The 24,118-nt window shown below is 37.6% G+C and overlaps 1 protein-coding gene across 2 annotated transcripts in view; it reads left to right on the forward strand.

The window, feature by feature from the left end:
* The window catches only part of LOC108358120 (uncharacterized), a 310,350-nt gene extending 302,594 nt beyond the window's left edge, over positions 1-7,756 (forward strand). For both annotated transcript variants that reach the window (XM_017609286.1, XM_017609287.1), the window contains 2 exons: positions 6,629-6,825; positions 6,889-7,756. In XM_017609286.1, coding sequence (XP_017464775.1) covers positions 6,629-6,825; positions 6,889-7,439 — 748 coding nt within the window. In that variant the 3' untranslated portion in view covers positions 7,440-7,756. The remainder of the gene's footprint in view (positions 1-6,628; positions 6,826-6,888) is intronic.
* The last annotated feature ends 16,362 nt before the right edge of the window (positions 7,757-24,118 follow it).

A 24,118-nucleotide genomic window follows, 5' to 3' on the forward strand; every position in this document is an offset into this window, starting at 1 on the left:
AGCTCAGGCAGGCAGTAGTTGGTTGAATGACGAAAATGAATTAGCAACAAGAGTTTACGGGATGTACATAGCTCAGTGGTTAACGCTTCTGACTTTGAACATCGAATTCGCAGGTTCGATCCCTGCTGAAGTCTAGAAAAAAGAAGTCTGATGAGGAGATGTGGTGATCTCCGAAATAGTGCTATAACTTCTACCGCTTAGACTTTGTTGCTTTTTCAATTTTTCCTAATAAACAATCGTGGTACAAAGCTCAATAAAAATATTAAAAATAAAATGTTAACAAGCCACAATAACATTGACAAATACATAGTTTAGGAAGAGCCTGCCTGAAACTATACAAAAAAGCAAATAAGCAAATGGATGTATAGAATTGACAACAACAACCACGCTGTCGAGTTTAAATAGCGGCAAATCAGCTGCACTTGATAGTAGTTGGTTGAATAAGGAAAATGAATTAGCAACAAGAGTTTACGGGATGTACATAGCTCAGTGGTTAACGCTTCTGACTTTGAACATCGAATTCGCAGGTTCGATCCCTGCTGAAGTCTAGAAAAAAGAAGTCTGATGAGGAGATGTGGTGATCTCCGAAATAGTGCTATAACTTCTACCGCTTAGACTTTGTTGCTTTTTCAATTTTTCCTAATAAACAATCGTGGTACAAAGCTCAATAAAAATATTAAAAATAAAATGTTAACAAGCCACAATAACATTGACAAATACATAGTTTAGGAAGAGCCTGCCTGAAACTATACAAAAAAGCAAATAAGCAAATGGATGTATAGAATTGACAACAACAACCACGCTGTCGAGTTTAAATAGCGGCAAATCAGCTGCACTTGATAGTAGTTGGTTGAATAAGGAAAATGAATTAGCAACAAGAGTTTACGGGATGTACATAGCTCAGTGGTTAACGCTTCTGACTTTGAACATCGAATTCGCAGGTTCGATCCCTGCTGAAGTCTAAAAAAAAGAAGTCTGATGAGGAGATGTGGTGATCTCCGAAATAGTGCTATAACTTCTACCGCTTAGACTTTGTTGCTTTTTCAATTTTTCCTAATAAACAATCGTGGTACAAAGCTCAATAAAAATATTAAAAATAAAATGTTAACAAGCCACAATAACATTGACAAATACATTAACTGAATTTGTATTTTTATCATGTAGCTCATTTTGGTGGAACGAATTCGAAATTAGCAAATTCAATCTGCGAATGCTTGTTAAGTAGATATCAGTGGTGAACTTGTTTAGGCTGTATAGTGTAAAAAGCAACAGTAAGTGAGTATGTATTGCATATTTTAAGGGCAATGTTTTCATTCGCAGTTAAACTTTAAAGAGCTCTGAGGAAAAACGAAAAATTCTTACAAAATGACGCACAAGAAATGGAAAAGAAATTTTCTTCTATCAAAATTTCTTAAATCAGTTTGCAGCTCTCAAGAAAAAAATACTCTTATTTATTTCTTCAAGAAAATTTGCCTTTTCAAGCAACAGAAATAATAAGAAATATTTCTTGTAGTTTTCTTGAGAGCTGGATTCTAAGCTTAAGATACAGTTTGTAATTGAGGCTATGAGCTTCGGGTGGGGGTGGGTTTGAACCGCAACACCCACCCCTTGTGTGCGCTAATGCTAATTGCTCATATTTACTCAATTTTAAACACTTTGTGTGTAGTTTTTCTCAGCGTGACAAAGTTGGTATGTAAAAGTAAACAGACAGTGTTTAATTTTGCACACACTAGGAGAGGAAACTGGTTACCTCTTTATATGCGTAAATTTAAACAAAAATTTGTTTGAGGAAATTTTAAACATTTTATGTGTAAACTGTGAAATTGTGAACAATAGATGTGTAGAACTCAAAAAACAAATTTGAAATTTGTTCTACGCCACACATATGATAACTAAAAGTAAGCAACCAGTGTTTAATTTAATTAACATGGTGAGTAAATTTGCATTCATTAAGAGAGGAACCTGGTTACCTATCTTAATATGCGCAAATTTAAACAAAAATTTTTTTAGAGTGCATATAAACGTACGGATAGAGCACATCTCAGTGTAACAGGTATTTAATTTAAGACAAACTAGCGAAAATACGAATACAAGAGACTCTTAAAGTTGCTTTTACTCAAAGTACTACGGATAGAAGCTGGAATAGCGTTCCATATACGAATAGCGTTGACAAAAAATAGCCTTGTAGAGCTGAGATAGTTATAGCTAGGGACAATTAGGTCATTTACACGTGTTGATTTTGGAAATATTAATTTTTCATATAGGTAGCCGGGAGTCTTATCCATCATAAGACGAAATAGGAATATACAATTTCTAGCTTTCAAGTAGCCAGAGATTTCACAACCCAGCAGGCTTGCCCTCCAGGCAGAGATGTGCTCAAATTTTGCTATCCCAAATACATAGCGCGTAATATGGTTGAAAGCTACCTCAATTTTATGCGCTGATTGAGAGTCTGGCTTGCTATAAACTAGTTCAGGATAGCATATCATCGGTAGTATAAGCTGTATTGCAAGTTTCCGCCTGATATCAATTGGTGTAAAAGAGGCAGACATTCTTAAGTTTCTCAAAAATAATACACCTTTCCAACAATGGAGTTTATATGATCAACACACGAAAGATTAGTATTAATAACATAACCATACTAGGAACTTTGGATACAAATTTAATAGACTCATCCCCAATGTATAGTGATGGAATATCTATGAGGTTCAGACGACAGCGGTCGTAGCTTAGATAGTTTCGAGTTAAGTTTTACATACTGAGACCTGCCTACCAAGTAGCTCTCTTAGTCGCACTGCAGATTGTCCAAAGCCAAAATAGTTCTTTAATTTTAAGCAAAGCAGCTCGTGGTTCACTGAATCAAAGGCTTTGGAAAAATCTAGCAATCAAAGTAATGTCAGGTGGTTTTTGTCAAAGCTTATACGAATATCATAAATGATTTTTATCATTGCTGTGGAGCAGCTGTGCTTACTTCTAAATCCAGACTGAAATGGCGATAAAAGATTGAATTTGAAATGCTTTCACCTAAATTTTTTTACTGGAACAAGCTAGCATAAAAATTAAATAAAATTACGAATATATACACACTGTGATATTCGACATAAACTACTTTTCCATATGAACACAGATATGTACTATCTATCGCTCATTTATGTGCATCATTACTGTCTTAACTCAAACAACCAAAAGCTCGAGAAAAATTGTGAATTTACATATACATACTCCCATAGTAATAATTGAATACATATTTTGCTCTAGTGAGCCACGATTCAATAATAAAGGTTTGTTCACTAGTGACATTCGAGTTTTGACACTCCCTTACAGAAGGTTGCACACACACACAAGCTTATACACAGTGCCTTCCCTCCAGTACTGCTGGAGTCAATCGCTACTTTTGAAACGCTACTGCACCGACTCCTAGGTAAGTAGCTACTCTATTAGCCCGTGGTAGTGCTCATGGTAATGCAGAGTCGAACCAGTCGTAAGCAGAATAGCGAAAAACTACGACAGAGAACGCCCAGAGGGCACATTGCCTTGTAAAAGTAATCGATGAAATATACTGCAAGTAGTCGGTCGGTAATTGACGGTGTTTATCAGGTAGCTACCGATTCAGCAGTCCTGTAGTCACTCCCCCGTACTGCAGGGTTGCTAAGGAAGCAGGGTTACCACTGAAAAACTTTCTTTCCCACCAAGAGCTGGTTTAAAAACTTACCAAAATGGCTTCATTCCTACCATTTCTTTTAATCAAGAAAACGGCGTTTGACAGCATTAAATACATTTATTTTTGTTGGTGTTTACACTTCAAATAAGATTTCCAGGTAAAGAAAAGATCACAAAATAGCTATTATATAAAACGACATGTATTTCGACCTGCTGAATCCGAATCTGAGGTCCGCTTGTCACTAAAAAGATTCTAACAACCTTGTCATTGTTGAAACTATTATCGATTCACAGCTGCATTTCAAAGAAAAAAATCTCATTTATCAACCTGCCTTTACATCCATCAATTCAATCACTTGATATTCCTTTAGATACGCAGTGGTTAAACTTGTTATAGCTTATACGGAGTTCAGAGAAATGCCGAAGGTAATAATATAAACGATTTTTTTAAAGGTATTTGATATAATGGCAAACAGTTGGACCCATCCAAGAAACAGAATGAGGGTAAAACTGATATTGTCCCAATTTGGCAAGCCTACTCACAGTGCTGAAAAAGTTACACACTACAGCAAATAAGAGATGTTTTCTGTTTTTTGAACAAAGAAACCTACCAAAATTTTAAGTATCCACCTACGACCATCCTACCAACGAGAAAAACACCTACCAATTTTGGTAGGAAAAGCCCAAAAAGGCAACCCTGTAAGGGAGCCGATTTTGTCAAGAGGGAACGAGAAAACTGTTTTCTGAGCAAAGCTTTTATTATTGAATCATGCTAGTGAGATACTGGTAAATGGTACAGCTATGAAATCTTTACACAGAATAGAAGAGTTAACGTTCATTCTCGCATACTTAACCCGATTTTTTATTTTATTTTTTGGTGTTATGACACCATTCCAGCAAATCAGCGATACACATATCTTTACCTTAATATAGAAAGACCCTATCTCACATCGTCGCTGAGATACAAAAAGGCGTAACTATGATGATGCAATTCATCGAATTATAAGTCCCCTCATCGTTTTATGCAATACAAAATTTTAGTTAGTTGCTTTTTTGCATTACAGAAACGGTGTGAGATAGGGCTTTTCTATATCAACGAGCTGTTTCCTGGTTTCAATAAAAACGAAAAATTCATTTAAAATAACCCACAAGTAATCAAAATTTCCTTGAATAAGTTTGCAGCTCTTAAGAAAAAAATTCTTGTATATTTATATCTTCAAGAAAACTTATGGCGAAAGCAGAGTGCTTTTTCCAAGGACCGTAAATAACAGTTACTTTTTTTCAACAGCTAAACTTGGCTAGATATTTTTATGTCGAAAATAAAAGTCCTCTCCTAATAATAAACAAACCGCTTATCCAAATTAAACAAGTTTGGTATCAACTGAAAGATGACTAAAATAGCTTTAAAACTGAAATATTTAAACGAGGAAATCCAGCAGAAAGCCAGCTATTGAAAAATATTTAAATAAAAAATGTTTTTTAATTACCATAGAACAAACCTTGGGTCAGGTATATGCATATCTTTTGTATTAAGTTATTAAAAAAAAAAATATAAATAGAAGTGGTAGCCTTTGATCGTTATTTCTGTGTAAAAGCTATTTAACTCGTCTTTCATTTGGTTCCAAATTTGGTTAATTTGGATAAGCGGTTTGTTTACTATCCGGAAACACTTCTATTTCGAACTTAAAAAATATATGGCCAAGTTTAATGCTGGATTTCCGCTAGGCATTAAATGGCCAAAATGACAAATGACAAAGTTGGGCATTAAAAAAGTATCGTGTCATTATGTGGGAAAAGTAGTCATTAGACATTTAGGCTAGAGAACGATTAGAAAACGATTCTAATACTAATGTGTTTCTCTAAGGTAGAACGTTAGGAGATGATTAGATAAACTGTCGAGAACTATAGTATTCTCTACAAAAAGGGGACTAATCTATTCTAACTTTTAATTCGAATTGGTTTCTAACGTCTAATGTTCTTTTAATCATTCTCTAATGGAATTCTAACATAGTTCTCTAACCTAATTTTCGATTCGAGAACAACATTAGATTCTAATCTAAACATTTCTCTAACCTTAGGCCGAGGCCACGCAATTAGCGGCAAAGCAGCGAGCGGCTTAAAGTTAAAACATATGATATACAATTAAAGTGGCCACACAATGAGTGACATTTCTGAATATTTGGGCGGCGCCGCGCATTGAGTGGCCCCGGCCTTAGAGACTGTGTTTGCTGGGTATCTTAAATGTTTTTAATGCTTTTACCAAGCCGAATACATATAATATGGTATCGATTCAACAAATACAACAATTACTTGTATTTTGTTTTTGCTTTTAGCGGGCCATTGTCAAATTTCCGCTATTCATCCCCGAATGAAAAAGGGCGACACAAAATACAAACACTGTCACGTTTTCACCCACTCACTAGTAGCGTAATACAAAATTTTGACAATCAAACGCTACTCACAGATTTTTGTTTCAAATCACCAACACAGTCCCTACTATTGCCGACCTCTGCTCTGGATCCATGATCTACGTGCCAAATAGAAGTAAACTGCATCAAAACTTCCCTACTAAATTTTTTTTTTCAGAAAAGTCTTAATTTACCTGGCTAAATGTGACGATTTCACAACAAATCAACGCGTACTAATATTTCAAGACAAAATTCTCTATTCGAAACATTGTGTTTAATATAATGAGTGAAAATGTGTAAAATTAAACATCATGTCTGCTTAAGTTGGAAACATAAATATTACACATTTTTTTAGAAGAATATCACATAAATAGGTGTAAAAATACCCATTTTTGGACATCAATCATAATTTTGTACAAATGTTTTCAAGTGTATACACTATTCGGTTATCCGGATATTCGGATTTTTTATTCTAATAATCGAATATCCGGATTATCCGGATAGACAAAAAATCAGGATAGAACTCCCAGCTCTAATTTATTTATGTATATTTATTACAGCTTGCCGTCTGATGTCGTCTACACTACCATAACAGAGTCTCGATACTTTGTTATGTCTTGGCCACAAGAAAATATATTGGGCAAACCGCGTTCAGGCCTCTGCAAATATTCGTTAACGCCAAATTTAGATACTTTGGCGAGCATACGTGACTTCAAACATATGCGACATTGCATTCGATATTTAGAGTGCACCACAGGTATATTGTTAACTTCAATTTTATACTTACTTGTTGTTAAAATATTTTCCGGCCTTCATACAGATGACAAACTTATTGGCTTTGGGGACACACAGTTAACTATATGGGACCATCGTAGCGGCGATGTGTTGATGAACTATGAATTAAATATGAAGCTCGGTCAAAATTTAGGTTCAATTTATTATCCAAGCTTGGATATCGGACAAAATAGTATCTTGCTGCTATTTCAATACATAAAAAACTTCGAAGAATCTAAATTACCTCAAATATTGTTAATCGCATGTAGTGTTTCACATACCACCCCATCACACCGTATTTTGAAACATCTTAAAATGCCTAGCCTAGCTTTTGGTGCAATACAAAACGCCATAAACACAGGTGATAACATAATTATAACTGCGAAAAATGACGAAGAAATTTGGATAAATTGTACGGATGTAACTACCATAACACGAGTGCCCCCTCAACATACAAGACGTTTTTACGCTCGAGGAAGATCCCAAGTTATTGAATTGACCTGCAAAATGCTTACTGTAGACTCGTTCGCAAACCACGTATTAAAATTGGCAGCAAATCCGGCGGTTAAATATGATAAAGCGAATCATGATTTGTAAGCGTGGATTGGATATAGGTCTGTTTTGGAAAGTTTTCTCGCGTTCAACAAGCAGTGTATTTTAGACTTTAATTATAAAATTTATTCTTGGATGAGTATTTCCAAAAATCCAAAATATGTTATAAATGTATTTACATACATATAAATTTTGTAAAAAAGTGAAAAGTAGAGAGCTTTTTGGTATGGTTGGAAGGTCAGCAATTAGTTCACCTGTATCTCAACATGCGCTCATTCATATTTTAAAATTCATTTCACAAACATTGACGATAATATATCATTGTATATAATAACTAGCAGACCCGGCGATCTTCGTCTCGCCCAAAATTAATATTTTTTATTGAAACATTTTGGTCAACAATTCACGTTCACGATTTGGGAAGGCATATTTCAATTGCCGTCTTAAATAACGGAGCAAAAGTGTATGTTCGTGAAGAAATTCTTGAAATTCTTCAATGATCTGACGTTTCAGAGCACGGTTAATTGCATTACACGAAATAAATTTGAAGAACTTTTTCCTCTTCACTCCCTGGCGGCAACAATGGTCTGGTTCGATGGTGAATCTGACCTTGAAACTGTATAGTATAGTTAGTGGGTGAGTATCGTTGTGCTACAGAAATCCAATATACATACGGTGACCATAAATATGGATTGAAAATGCAGAACAATTTTTCAAAAATATAAAAATAACAAAACAGTACCTCTATATAATTCTAAATTCTTAATTCATTTTAAAATTTAAACATGAATCACGTTTTCTTTATCGGTATTAATATTTTTTCAAATGAATATTTATATAAGTATAGTAAAACATAATATAATTACAATAGCTTACACCAGGGATGGGCAGATTTTTGGCTCTTAAAGCCGGCAAAGAGCCAGCAAGTGCTACGCAAGAGCTAAATCAGTTCTCAGGGTAAAAAGGGTGTACAAAATACATTAAAAGCATAATATATGTATATTAGTAATGAGATTCGGAGTACAAGAAATTTGAATACGCTCTTCTTCTCCCTTCATACTGGCTCATGGTGTTACCCCTCATCTACCACCTAAATGTGCCAAGCCGGCTCCTAAGTGCAAAAGGCTCCTGGGAGCCACTTTGCCCATCTCTGGCTTACACGAAAATTGAACATCTTCAAAATATTATTTTAAAGGCAAACTTTGAGTCGTTCAACACGAAAACAATACCCATTTTTTCAAAGAAGCGTTTTCGAGATTTTTCTCGAAAAAATTTTTTTTTGGTACTTATCGCAGTAATTTGTCAAAAATTTACGTCATGAATTCACATAACCTACATTGAACATACAGTTACAAAGGTATTTATGTGCCCTTTACAATAATATATAATTTGCGCTCCATAACTTCTACATTTCTAGTCCGATTTTAAATATCTTAGGCTCAAAATTTACTGTAATGATATACCTTTTTTATGGATTTTTAAAAATAATAACAAAAATAAACAAATAAAAATGTGTAGTTGATTGAAAATCCCACGTTTGCGACTTTGACAACAAAATGCAAAATGGCCGATTGTAGCACTAATAATTTTCATTGAAATCGGCACAAGTTATATATTTTGGTAAGAAGCATATCAATACCTTACGCTCACGTTGATTGGGAGATTGAGAAAAGTACCAAAAAATACTTAAAAAAAAAATCATCCATTACCGTAAATTTTAAAGTATCGAATAAAATGCGGGACAAATGCAGGACACTTGGAAAAAATCAGTACATTTTCAGGTTTTTCTGTTTTGAAAAACTCCGCAGGACCGACTTTTGAATAACAGTACGGTCCTGCAAAAACAGAACGGATGGTCACCGTAAATATACATAGACTTATTTCAGACGAAATACCTTAAGTGTCTTATCAAGGAACGCAATGGTTCTGGTGGTTGATTTAACGGTGGTAATTTGAGATTGACCTCTGGACAACTCAATCCTGTTGTCTCCGGATGAAGAATTAACCCACATTAATATTGGCAACTGGCAACTCCCCAAAAATCGGGGTGCTCCGTGGTGTAAAAAATCTATATATTTATTTATTCTTAAAACCACATGCATTGCTTTTTGTAGTTAGCTTTAACTTTGGTATTTTGGCAAGATCATACTCTACTCAATACGTATACATAGCTGGCCATGCGTAAAGCAATCCTCTGGTTAGGGTCGGAACGTGATATTTATTTATTGTTATTACGAACGCTACAATAATTTTGCATTGGCGACGTTTAAATGCAAAATGAAGCGTTGAGCTAGACTGTTGATTTATAAAATGACTAGTAAAATTCGTTTCCCTTGTGAATCCATTGCTTAAAGTCCGTTAACTAACCCTTTATATGTACATAAATATTTATATTGCGGCATCCAAATAATTATATTGTAGATCTTTAACTATTAGGCGAGCCCATTAACTAACCCTGCATATGTACATCACAACTGCTCCAACTTTTAGTACCAAGTCATGAGGTGCAACTCTACTCCTATTTGCTCATGTGGATATTCAGAAACGACAGTATATATCGACGCCATAGTAAACATTTTCTTCTCCGGGCAACATATTAACCATTTCTTTATTAGCTATCGTACAGTGCTTATTTTTTTGGACACAAAATTGATCGATCCTTATAGTTGTTGTTGTAACAGCATACAAATTCCCCAAAGAGTTTTTGGGGAGTGTTGCCGAAGTGACAGTCCCTGGCCAGATATAAGTCTGGATCGTTCCGGTTACGTAGACCCGACAGTCGTGGGAACGCGATCCTTCAAGTGGTTTTGGTTAATTACATCAAGATGAGGTTCAAATACCCAATCGACTAAATCTCGCAAAATAATCTCTTGTGGCACTTATCTTCATTTTTGAATCTGGCGAGAGTTGTGGCCCTTTTCTAACCCCCAAGAGAAAACTGAAATAGTCAAATATGTATGTATATCAGATCATTTTTAAATCTGAAGTATTTGTGCAAAGTTTCAGATCGATCACTTTAATTTGATATATAAATGGTCTCTGTACGATTACATATAGATTTATAATACATATAGAACCATATTTGTCTCAGAAAAAAAACGTCGAAATAAACCATGTAAGATTAATATATGGGTGTGTGTACAGAAGCAAAAGAAACTTTTTTGTTTTGCAGATCTCCCGCTGTACCGCTGCCTACATTCGCACGAACGGAGCAATGCTTTGCTCGATATGAAACAAAAACAGAGACGAAAGCGAATAAATGGAACAATTTTTCATTCTCCTATGTCCCGCTGAGACGCTGCCTATCGAAATGAACGTAGCAATGCTTTGCTCAATGTAGAAATTTTAAAATCTTTCGACGCAAATATTTCGAAAGTGGTTGAATGAATCCTAAATCGAAAAAGTTTGTGCAAAGTTTCAGATCGAGCACTTTCTTATTGAAACTTTTTTGAATTAAAAAACATCATGTATTTTTTTAACTCCATCTCCAAAAAGGCTATACTTAGTAAATTTTTTATGTAAAATACTTCCATATACATTGTTATCTGGGTCGAGTGAACTAATTAATGCAAGACCAGTTCATAGAAAACAGATTGTTCACTATATCCAGATTGAGTTTTTTGTTCTTTAAAATCAATTCTATTGCGCAGTGCGTCTTTTATAGTTAAATTTTTAAGAACTCTGAAATGTCGTCTTTTCCCACAGCTAATGCCAACACATGTTTCCTGTTGTTGTTGTATCGTTGTCGTCAAGCTCTATTAGCGATAGACAAAGGAAGCGTGCAGCCTCGATGGGGTCTGTCCATAAGGCCAGAGGCTGGGGCGTCTCTCCGAATGCCGGGAATTCATTTGGCACATCTGCATTTATTCTGCTCAGGTATGAGTTCAACCTGCTGCAGTAGCCAGATCGAAGTTGGGCTATGTGGTCCGAGTCTCTCTAGGCAGACGAAGCTCTGTCTCGTCCACGTCTGGTAGTTGCGTGCCCAGAACGGCATATATAACTCGGGACTGCCTCTCTGTGAATGTCGTTCAAGACCTGTCGGTAAGCTGTTGGGTCCAGAGGTAGTTTTATGAACCCCGGGCTTCGTCCGTCAGTTCATATAGACGCCTTCTGGCGTGCCGTGGCGAGGGTTCTCCGCAAGCAAATTTTCCAGAAAAACGAAAGCTAAAAATTTTTTCTTTTGGATATCTCAATTCAATCGACTAAGTGTATGGTGTCAAGTTAACACTACATACCCTTTTTTCTTAAAAAACGAGAGCTACAAAGTTTTTCTTTCCACAAAAAATTTACAACAAAAAAGCTACAATTAATGCCGTTATAACATTTTCAATATCTCAATTCTATCGACTTGGTGTATGTTGTCAAGTTAGCACTACATACCATTTTTTCTTAAAAAACGAGAGCTACAAATTTTTTCTTTCCACAACAAATTTACAACAAAAACACTACAAGTAATGCCGTAGTTAACTTTTCCAATTTCGAAAAGTGTAGTGCTAACTTGACACACGTTGCAGAGCATTGTGTTATGCTCCTTAATCGGGAGCATATGGGCCTCGTCGCGCAGATGATGTTGCGGCAACATCAGAAGGCATCCTGTCGCTGTTTGAGTGCCGTGTTTTGGCAGGTCTGCAGCTTCATCCACTGCGTTCTACTAGTCCCCGGTAACGACACTGGCGCTGCATAGTTCAGAACCGGGCGGCCAATTGCCTTATACGTTGCCAACAACGTTTCTTTGTCTTTTGTTTCGGTTAAGGCCACGAGTTATCTGGGTGTTTATGGCATCAAGCGCTGTTGTTGTACTGTGCACTTTACGGAACCCATACTGATGCTTCGCTAGAGTCCAGTGATTTGTGTAGTGCGGGACTAGAAGGGGCTCTAGTGTCTTCGCTACCGGGGAAAGGAGAGCTATCGGGCGAGAAGACTCTCCTTTCTTGGACGGTTTCCCCAGTTTAAGCAGTGGAACCACTCTCCCCGTTTTCCAGATGTCTGGTACTATTAGAGGGGGCATAGACAAGCTGAGAACGTTGGTTAGATAGTCCACTAACGCAGGACCCAAATTTTTGAGCAGCAGCGTGCTAATTCCGTCGGGTACAATGGCTTTGGGGACTTTCGCCTTCCCGATGGCTATTCTTTCCTCGTCGCTGGTGAAAAATGAGGCGCACTTGGTGTTGGCAGTTTGTGCAGCCTTCTGGTCACTCTACGTTTGGCTTTGTCCGCCGGAGGATGCAGTATGAACTGTCGGCTAAAATTTTCATGTTGACTCTTTCAAGGTGTTCGTAGCATCGGGTGTTCACTCCAGGCAGATAACACTATAGTTGCTTCTCAATACTCAAATGCAATGTAGTTAAAATATACAGGAACCATTATAAAATTAAGACTATTTTGGGATTTTTAACTTTTTGATATTTTCTTCCCCAAAATATGACTACCTCTGGTGAAAAAAATGTATTGAGCTAAAAACAAAATTGCTCATTTAATAAAGATTTCAGAAAGGTGCCACTCTTACTATTTCTAATAGAAAAAAAGTTATAGCCGATTTTGTGGGTAAGGGACTGAGACACGCTAGAATGTATTAATAGATTTAAATTGAAATGCTAAATAGTACAAACGTACATTATAAGCTGCTCCTGACATTATTTTATGATACTTACCGGAATTCGTGAAAGTAAATTTTGTGAAATTGGACCATTGAAATTGATACTACGACATAAAACACGCAGTATACGTCGCATGAATATGCGGATATTCACCTAATTTACGGTCAAGCTTGATGTAATGCCAGGGCTGCTGAAAGACTCCATGCAGAGCGATACCCCAATCGTCGGCATGCGGGTCGTGAATTTTTCCCCCGGACCCATAGAGAAATATCTGAAGGTAAGTAATTTGTACACCTTTCTTGTTTGAAGTCATTCGTACAGCCGTATTCTAACAAAGTCACAAACCTTAGCTCATCACTGCTGTGATTTCTACTACGCCTCAAAGTTTGCTGCTGCAACATGTATGTCGCACCAACACAAATTTTTAATTTTCTGTGTATTTTTCTAGCACTTAAAATCGATTTTCTTTGCACATTTTTCGGTGTACTAGAAATCACAACAGTGATGAGCTAAGTTTTGTGACTCTGTTAGAATAGAGGATGTTGCGGATTCACGTATGCTCATTGAATTGTTACTACTTTATAATATTTCTTTAAGTTAAATTTCTTGATTGAATTAGTGTATTAGACCCACTGTAAATGAATTTGCTAAGCTGAAATATATAAGTATATATGTATGTAAATAAGAGCCGATATTCCATGCTAGGTAGTTGTGTAACAAGTAACATACATTTATAAGTATGCACATGATGTATCTACATATGTAGTTCATTTTAGTACTTAATACATAATCTCTCTGGCATATTTACATATGTATCCACTTGTAACTGTATCGTAAGGCAATATTTAAGCTGAGCTTATTCAAATCAGTTTTTGTGTGTTCGCTTAGCATTCCTAGTGGAGAAAGGAAATAAAATTGAATCTTAGGCTAATTTGCAAAGTCGTTTTTCTTTATTTTGGGCGTAAAAACTATTGCGCCGTAACATTTTGGTGCCGAAACCCGGGACATCGTTCTCTAGAATCGATTGGAACGCTTCATTGGAAGTTTTGTAAGAGTTAAAGATTTAATAAATTTCGACAGCTAAGCGAATACAACCGCACTCAGTTTGAAAGATACAACAATTGCTAAAATTGCAGCTATATTGTATAGAGCAGATATTCAGGGCAAGAGTAAAACCTTGCCTTAGTAAATCCAGCGTAATAAATAGGCAGTAACAAAATCACCTAAGCAAAACGAGTTTGGAGTAAACTGCGATTAGCCAACAAGCAATTTGCACGAAATGAGCTCCAGCGATGAAGAAGCTACGGCGGTCGGCAGGGCAGGAGCGACAACTCAAGGAAGTAATGCAAGGCTGCTGGAGTTGAAGTCATTGAGAGCATCGACGAAAGGGAATATCACGCGAATCAAAAACCTGCTCGCAAAAAAGGGTGCGGCGTTAGCAGTGGAGGAATTGGAATGCAGGCTGGGAATATTAGAGTCCTACTTTAAACAGATCTTAGCAGTGCAAGCGAACATCGATGAAATCAGTCCAGAGTCTGATAGATTGGCTAACGCAACGTTGGCGGGCGACATTGAGGAACTGTACGTGAGTACGAAGTTTAGCGCAATGGCATTGATAGGAAAGCGGTCATCAGTCGCTGACATGACATTAGCACACAACAATTCTTTGTATGCGCCCACATCACGTTTCAGGCGTGAGATTAAGCTGCCCAAGTTCGATGGTAAATACGCAAAGAGTTCCCCAAATTTATGGCGCTGTTTACAAAGATGTTACATCAAGACGAATCGCTGGACAATTGTGAGAGATTCCTTATTCTGAAGGACAGCTTAGACGAAAGGGCACTTTCAGCAATCGCCGATTTCGATGAAACCGACGAGAACTACCAAAGGCACTGCAACGCTTGAAATCGTGTTTTGATAAGAAAAGTCTAATGTTTGAGGAGCACATTGGAGCACTCTTCGAGATGCCAAGGGTAGACAAGGTCAGCCGATCATTTAAGAAAGGTAGTTGATGTCACAAACGCGCGCTAAAGCGCCATGTTGTCACTCGGCACGTATAAAAATATTGCGAATGCTCTCATCATATATTTAGTTATGCGGAAAATAGATTCGGAGTCTCAAGCTAAATGGGAAGAGGCCCTTGATTACACAAAAATAGCATCGTGGGCAGAGTGCTCAGCAATACTGACCAGAAGGTGTCAAACTTTAGAAGCTCGTGAAGCAAAGGGCGATCGTAGCGATACGAAGCAGCAGATGGTCAAGCCAAAGTCTTCATTGTGGAAGCCAAAGAGGTCGACATCACTGGCGGTGGAACAGGTGAGCTGCGCTATTTTCCGTAAAGGCGATCACGATGTGCTAAAGTGCCATAATTTCGTGCATATGAATCCGTACGAGCGCTATACCGCTACGCGTGGCGCAAAACTTTGCATTCTATGTTTTAAGAAGGGTCATTGGTTTAAACAATGCCGCGCCGCCAAGTGCACAATCTGTAGTCATCCTCATCATTCTTTGCTGCATCGACAAACTGCGGCTGAATCAAGTGGTGTGAATGGAAGTCCTGAAGAAAACAGAGCTCAAAATAGTGTGCTGTGTGCGAGCAGCAAATCGCAAGTTGTAAAAGAAGTGTTCCTGGAAACTGCCTTCTGACATTTGCTGCCAAAAATTGGATTTGCTCACACAGGCTCTTGGCTCAATCCTTATCCATTCGTCCTGAAATATACTAGCCAGAAATGCGATTGCTTTATAAAAAAGAGAACCATTTTGAAATATAAGTGTTTTTACTCTCTAGAAAATAATTTATGCAACGTCACATACGCGGTTTTGCTTTTTGTTGATACGCGGTTTTGTACTTTAAACGACGATATGTATATTAAGATCTTGCTTAAAGCATCCTTTTAAGCTAATTAAAGCAATTGCACTTATACCTATTTTGGTGAGATCTCTTCATATATTCATTGCTTCGTTCACAAAAAATAAAATGTTTTAATTTCACGCTTAATAGCGATTCTTTATACGTTCAGAAAACGTACACAGAAAGAAGTTCTGCGCAAAAATACTTCCGGTCCCCTTTTCCGGCAACACAGAAAGGAGAGTTCTACTTAGTAAGGCACTCCGTACATTAAACGCCTAGTCATAGTAGTGTAATCGTTTCGGCGTACTAAAGTATGAAGCTTTTATACCGAACACATGTGTTTCAATGAAGCTCTGTATATTACGATTCATAATCATGTTTTCGCCTAATNCACTCCGTACATTAAACGCCTAGTCATAGTAGTGTAATCGTTTCGGCGTACTAAAGTATGAAGCTTTTATACCGAACACATGTGTTTCAATGAAGCTCTGTATATTACGATTCATAATCATGTTTTCGCCTAATCATAAAAACTTCATGAATCGAAGCGCCCAACATTGTAAGGCGCTTGCCGTTTTGATATCGGCATTTGTTTACTTGTTTGTGCTCGAAATAAAAATTATTTGTCATTTCAGTAGATAATAATTGAAAATGAATGATTTTGTGCTAAAACTCGTGCCAATTGTATTAAACCATAAACATGTATGCAATATTTTATTGCAGAAATGTTCGCGGAAGTGTATTAGTGAGAAAGACCGGCCAGAAAATGTGTAATGTGCGCGCAAGCAGGGCTTACGCAGGGCGCCCAAGTGCAGAAGTCGAGTCGTCATGCATTCGTTTTGACATGACAAAACGATTAATCTACTATGATTAGGCGCGTAATGTGCGGAGTGCCTAAGGGTTATAATCCCTAAGCGCGGCCGAAGGCCGCCTACGCTGAAAGAAGTTCTGCACAAAAATACTTCCGGCCCCCTTTTCCGGCAACACAGAAAGGAGAGTTCTACTTACTAAGGGTTATAATCCCTAAGCGCGGCCGATGGCCGCCTACGCAGAAAGAAGTTCGTTTTCATGTATGCACTATTTCGGTTTTTTTCATATGCATTATTTCGGTTTTGAGTCGAAACTGTGCATGTATGCATTACTTCGGTCTTTGTCATATGCATTATTTCGGCTTTGGACCGAAACTGTGCATGTATGCATTACTTCGTTTTTCTCGTATGCGTTATTTCGGTTTTCAAACGAAAGTGTGCATGTATGCATTATTTCGGTTTTTTTCATATGCGTTATTTCGGCTTTCAACCGAAACTGTGCATATATTCATTATTTCGGTTTTTTTCATATGCATTATTTCGGTTTTCAAACGAAAGAGTGCATATGCATAATTTCGGTTTTTCTAATATGCATTATTGCGGTTTTCAACCGAAACTGTGCATATATGCATTATTTCGGTTTTTTTCGTATACATTATTGCGGTTTTTTCATATGCATTATTTCGTATGCCAAGTTTCCATATGCACAATTTCAGGGTGCCCTATTTAGCATGCCATTGGTCGGTAACAAGATCAACTTAAATTTAAATCTATTAAATTAAGTCCCATACCCACGAAAGCCGCTATAACTTTTTTTTCTATTCGAAATAGTAAGAGTGGCACCTTTCTGAAATCTTTAATGAGCAATTTTTTTATGTAATGTAAAGTTTTAGCTCAGTACATTTTTTCACCAGAGATAGTCATATTTTGGGGAAGAAAATATACAAAATTTAAAAATCCCAAAATAGTCCTAATTTTATAATGTTTCCTTAATATATTTTAACTACATTGCATTTGAGTATGGAGAAGCAACTATCTGGAAGTATTTTACATAAAAAATTTTTTAAGTGTAGACTTGTTTGTAGATGCAGTGAAAAAAATACATGAAAAGGCCAGATTTTTTAAATTAAAAAAATTTCAATATTTCCAAAAGGGTGCTTTTACCTGAAAAATGTTTGATTTTCAGGGAGCACAAAATAAAGTTAGCCACCTTGTAAAATTTCGATTCTTGTTTTCTAAAAAAAAATATTTTTTTAATCAACTGAATTTTTTTCTTCTTCTCATATACCTAGGAATAGAATTCAAAAAGCACCTACCTGCGGGGTAATGAAACAAAAGCGGTCGCACTTACATGGGCATGCATGACCTAATGACAGTTAAAACAGATCGTAACACGAATACATAAAAGCGGAAGGACCCAAGAACTATTCAGAACGAAAAATGACACTGAAGATGGCACAACGCCGAAACCGGTTTGCCTCCAAACCAAATTTGACAAGGGATGACCGAAAACCGTTCCACAATACATCATACTCCTACCCTGTCGGAAACACAAACAACCAACAAAAAATTCAAGAAGCATTATTTGCGCTAAAAATTCAATGTTACTTCCATAAAAAAAAATTACTGTACCTTTGATTGACTTACAGCTTTTTACCCAAAAAAAATTAACCAAGTTAAAAAAAAAATATATTACAAATGAACTGAAAAGCAAAAAAAAAATATTTTTTTCTGATAGAATACAAGATTGCGCCAATCGAGCTGAAGGCAACCGGGAGTGACGTCAAAAATACCAGAATGAGAGAGCATGACGAACTCGACAAGAAAAAGAGGAAGCATCGAACAAAAGGCAGTATTGCCAAGTTTTGAATTTGAAAAAGCACCAATTTTTTATTGGTGTATTTAATGCACTTTATATGCATACACAATTTTACTGTGAGGATGCAGATTCAAATTAATAAAAATCAATATTTCTTGCACGACGGTAGATTTCTTCTGCCATGATTGAAGGTGCTGCCACATGTTTTGTTGTCGCTTAGGATTGTCACTGTGCCATGATTTTGTTTCAATTTTTGTAAAGTTGCTTGCCACACTTACGATTGCTATAAATTTAGCTTAATTTTTGTTAAGATTTAGAAGTTTGGTGTCTTCAAACTAAAAACAAAAGCACCAAAATCGCACCAAGCACCAAACTCAAAAATTTTCGCGTTTTGAATACCCACTAAATTTGGTGCGTAAAGCACTAAATTGGCAACAGTGAATGTAAACAAAAGTATTGTGTGACGTCAACGAATGGGTGGATGCTGTCAAATCGACGAAGAGAGGGTTAGAGCGGTCCCCGAATGGTGCCACCTTCATTTTCTGCATCGTGCTTAGTGCTGCCGTTTTATATTTTTTCAGAGTATTAAAATAAGTATAATTTGGGGAGTATTTTGACATTTTAAGGAGTATACGCCAGATGTTTGTATAAATCTTCAAACTTGACTTAAGGCCAATTATGAGCATAAAAGAAATAGGTGTTATGGTACAGAGTAGACTGAGGTGGAATATTTTGAAGGCACAGATGTAGATATATTTCTCAATGCTCAAGGACAGAATTTGATTTTGTTGGGACTTAATTCCTACGGATGGCTCTAAAACTAACATTTGGAAAGAAACTGAAGTCTTAACTTTTTAGGGAATATGCTACCGAAGCATGCCGTGTTATTTGCATTCCTCAGGACAGGGACAACATGACGGAAAATTTGTGGAGGACATTCGCCAGCCTTCTAACTAAGTACTACCAAATTGAGCAATGTAAGTCTCAGCGAAATTCTGTTGGTAAATACATAAGGAACTTGTTTTACTGTAAATATTCATAAGTGGCAGGTCATTCGGTATATGTATCACTCAGCAATAAGTGAGATGTTTCGATGGGCTGCTTCATTAATCAAGAGGGACAGTAGGCTTCTTTTGGAATGGCTAAGTGGTGACTTTTCGTGGAGCAAACCTCTGAATGCGGTTGGCATATATGGCAACGTTATTTCATATCCTGCATTGTCGAAAATGAGATAGGAGGCTACTTTTTGTGCTTTCGCTTCCGCAGATACGCATAAGTGTGACCTATGTCCTGATTCCTGCACGCGTTGTTGCGTTAGTTCGGCCCAATAAAAGAGCTTTTCCTCCATGAGTGAAAATGATAAGAGTTTTATACCCGATATAAGTTCATAAATTTTAAAAAATTATGTAATATGGCCTAAGAAACTTGACCATAAAGTGATTTCTCGACGAAAGGAAAAGTTTATCGCAAATCACTCCAAGCAATGTGCTCTGGCAGTGTTCAATACGATATATTCTGAGCTCCTTTATAAATTTAAATAAAAAGGACCACTATCTCGCAAAATAGTAGTAAAATCGGTCTTTGGGGAGTAGGGGAGTACAAATGACAAAATAATAGTAAAATACTGCTATCGTAGTACTTTCGGCAACACTGCAACGGATCAGCATCGCGGATGAGTGTTCTGCTTTGTTTACAAAGATGCGTTGCGAGAAATATGTATGTACATACATATATTGAAAATTCTTTTGGTGGCATACAATGCCCTTTGTGTAGTAGGACCTTTAAAAAAAAAACTGGGGAATATGCTATTAAAAGACATTTTTAATAATTTCACAATGATTTGGAAAATTTTGATGGACATGAATTTCAATATTGACGGGGTGAATCCGAATGAATTTTTAACTTGAGCTTTTACTCACTCTATTACTTCAATATTGTCATCAAGGTGGGCAAAAACTCGGAGTTCGAGCGAGCGAGCGAGCAAACTCCTACTCAATGCTTCGCAGACGACGAGGCGCCCGCAGCTCGTACTCGTAGCAGCAATGAGGCGAGGCACGAGAAGTTTGGCTTGCTCGGCAGTGCGAGGCGAGTAGCTGTCTGCATACTCGCTCTGCTAGGTAAGACGAGTGAGCGACGAGCGAGCGCTCCGAGTGTACTACACACATGCATTTTTGTGCATAAAAATGTGGGAATGTATGCCAATAGATTATGTATGAAGGTTAGGTTAGGTTACGGTGGCAGACCCGCAAAGGGGACTCACTTAGACATTTGGTTCTTCCATTGTGATACCACATTACATAAGGAAGAAATTCATTTGAACGGTAACTGCGTAAAAATTACGAGAAGCGCTGGGTGCTCATAATAAAGTTCTTCAAACAGCTGATGTCCACTCCGGAGAGTCCCTCGGGAGAGTCGATGAAATGCGCACCGAGATGCTTAAACCGTAATCTAGCGAATGCCGGGCAGTTGAGTAGGAAGTGCTGAGATGATTCCACCTCGTCTTCCAGGCAACTGCGGCAGTAGGGATCCGTGACGATATTGAGTCGCACCGCGTGGGTTCCCATTGGACAGTGCCCGGTCAGTACACCTGTGAAAATCGAGAGCTGACGCTTAGCCAGCTGCAGTAGCTCCCTTGACCGCCCGCGGTCCACAACCGGCCAGAAGGACCTTGCAACTTTGCAAGTCAGGGTTTTTTCCCAGCGCTCGCTGAGCCGACCGTAAGCCCATCTGTCCAAAAGGAACTCCAATACCCTCCCTGTCCGAGGTAATGGCCTCAAGGGTGCCCTGCCTGGCCAGTTCATCAGTCCTGCAATTTCCCGCGATATCACTGTGCTCCGGGACCCAAATCAGCTTGATCTGGAAGTATTCCGAGGCAGTTGGGAGAGAGGTCAGGCATTCCCTGACCAGTTTTGAACACACCATTAGCGATCCCAGCGCCCTGATTGCCGCTTGGCTATCAGTGTATATATTTACCGTCCTTATTTACAGGACAGGAGTGCAATGGGGTATAGTTGTGCTGGGTATGCAGTTACAGTCGCACGGCTATACTCAATCCCGACTCCTGCGTCCTCGTTCGCGCACTCTGGGCAACGTGAGCAACCCATGTGCAAGATGCGGTAACCAACCCGAGTGGAGCCTTGGGTCACGGCAGAAAGAGAGGGAGCTTTGGTGGGGCCACTCCGACTTATTCGGTTTAAGGGCTCACTGAAGTCTGCAGCGTCTGCTCACCTGGAGGTGGGGCTGCAAGCGGGCGTCTATCTAGGAGCAAGCGGCCCGCTATACCAGACATGGGCACTTCTTTGCCCGCGCAGTAGCGAAAGTGCGAGCGCGGGCTGGAGAAAGGGAAAAACAGTTTACGGGAGGAAGGGTATGAAAAGTTGCGAAAAAATGGTTTATATCCCACCGACATCATGTTCATCGCAGTACGGCTGCGTTAATACTGACTTTGTGTACCAAACAAAGAGCATACATTTTCCTCATATACACAATAAGCCATCGTTCGGACTTCGCTCGGATAGGAGTAGATTTGTTGCGTTTTGTCGAAAAAAATTTGAAACCTAGTCCTCTACTTCGCTCAACTGAAAATCTGCTCCGTTTTGTTGCATCAACAAATTTACTCTTCAAATAGAAAGGAGGTGGCGTTTTTAATAGCAAACTAAAAGTTATATTTTACCTTTTTATCGACACGATTGTTACATTGGTGAGCTACAGCAACTTTGCAAATACACTTGAATTCGTGAATAGGCCCTCACAATCGCCCGATTTGAAGCCGATCGAAAAATATTGCTCTGTCTAAAGTTCTGTAATTGCGTCGTTGCCCACCGATGTAACAATTGTCCCGGTAAAGAAAGAATGAAATAACATTTTTATTAATTTTAACCAAGGCATTTTAACTTTAATGGTAATTGCTCGTTGGATTAAGGCGCCTTTACACGGGTCGATTTTCTAGTAGATTTTTGTCGTTCAACCAAAATCGACCCGTGTAAATGACATCTCAACCACTAGCTGGACGATTTTCCAGTCTACAGATATCGACCCTTATAAGGCCGCTTTAGCTCCTTATTTATACAAGGATACGGGGAGAAATGAATTGTTTTTTATTAAGATAAGAAATGCACATCTACTACGAATACTTGATATTTACTTCCATTTTTGTAGTCCGAACCCAGCAAAGAGCGCTCGGTGAAGGTCAGCTAGTGTTCAAATTTGCCAACAGGGCTGCCAAACGTACATAGCTATGAAGTGCCATATTGAGGATAAAACAGTGCTAAAACGTGCCAAATAGAAAATTAAAAGTGCCAAAAAAGGTATCATTATCTTTAGTTCTTCCCATTAGCATTAAAATTAGACAAATTAAAACAAAAGCCCAATGTCAAAGTAAGATAAACCAGTTGTATACACTATAGAAATTAGAAAATTTTAATTGAGAAAAAGAAGTACACGCAAAAGATTTCACAAAAATGTATTTAAATTTGGCTTTTTTTCAAAAGTGCCATTTTGGCACTTTGTGCAAAATTGAAAAATTCAGTGCCATTTCAAGTAAAATAGTACCAAAAATGGCACGGTTTGAGCCAAGTTGGCAGCCCTGATCGCCAAGTTTTTTATTTAAAAAATGAAAATAGCGCAATTTTCATAAAAAAAACACCAATTTTCTGTTGCTGTTTTTAATGGTATTTTCGCATATAAAGCTGTATGTTCAAATATTTTAAGTAATCACACAATGAAACTTGTAAATATTTCCCACTATGCGCAGTTAGTCAATTTAATAAATTTAATTTGCCAAATGTTTTTTTATTCGTAAAACAATTTCCAAAACTTGGTTTTTCTAGAGGCTTTATTTTCATGCAATTGCTTACAATTGTACAAATGCGCACACCCAGCTAATTAGCAGAATATTCTATGGATTCCGTGATAGAGACTGTGTGAAAATATTGCGTTTGGATTATCTTGGAGCATATTATCCAGAAGAGAAGCTCGGCCAAACACTAACATATGTGTAAGTCAAATATAATGTAATGATATTGCCTTGAAAAGGGCACCAAAGAACAAAACAAGCGCTAAACTAAACAATTTTCGCCTTTTAATTCCCTAAACGCACTTAATTCCTTGCGAAAGGCACAAAGTTGGCAACAGTTATATCGATGTCAAATTTGCTCATATACAAGCATGGACAGAGAGTGAGCGCCTGCTTAAAGAGCGTAAGCATCACATGCAAGAATGATAGAATACAAGATTGTGCCAATGAGAGAGGATTTTTGGTTTTTGCGTGACGTCATCTTGGTGCATTTGCGAGAGAGAAATGCCAAAACGCATATAAAAATATGTAAACAATGCAGAAAAATGTGTTAATTTTAATATTACATGGCCCAATTTTGCAGGAATCAATAAATATACAAAGATTGATTAATTAGGAACACGTAGCAATCATTTTGGACATGTAGCCCTTTAGATAAGTACGATTTTTAGCACATGAAAAAATGGATGTATTAACAGTGTTTGCAATTTCATGTAGACCAAAAGGAAGGTGTGCAGCAAAGTGAATTTTTGGACTTGCCATTTTAAAAAGCCATGCAGAGTGCATATTTATATTTGCAGACGGTAGCCAACCACCATAAACTCCACAGCTGTTGACTCCACAGCTTTTATTT

This window comes from Rhagoletis zephyria, unplaced genomic scaffold (assembly GCF_001687245.7).
Source record: "Rhagoletis zephyria isolate East Lansing unplaced genomic scaffold, Rhagoletis_zephyria_1.1 Rzeph_scaffold_00209, whole genome shotgun sequence".
NCBI lineage: Eukaryota > Metazoa > Arthropoda > Insecta > Diptera > Tephritidae > Rhagoletis > Rhagoletis zephyria.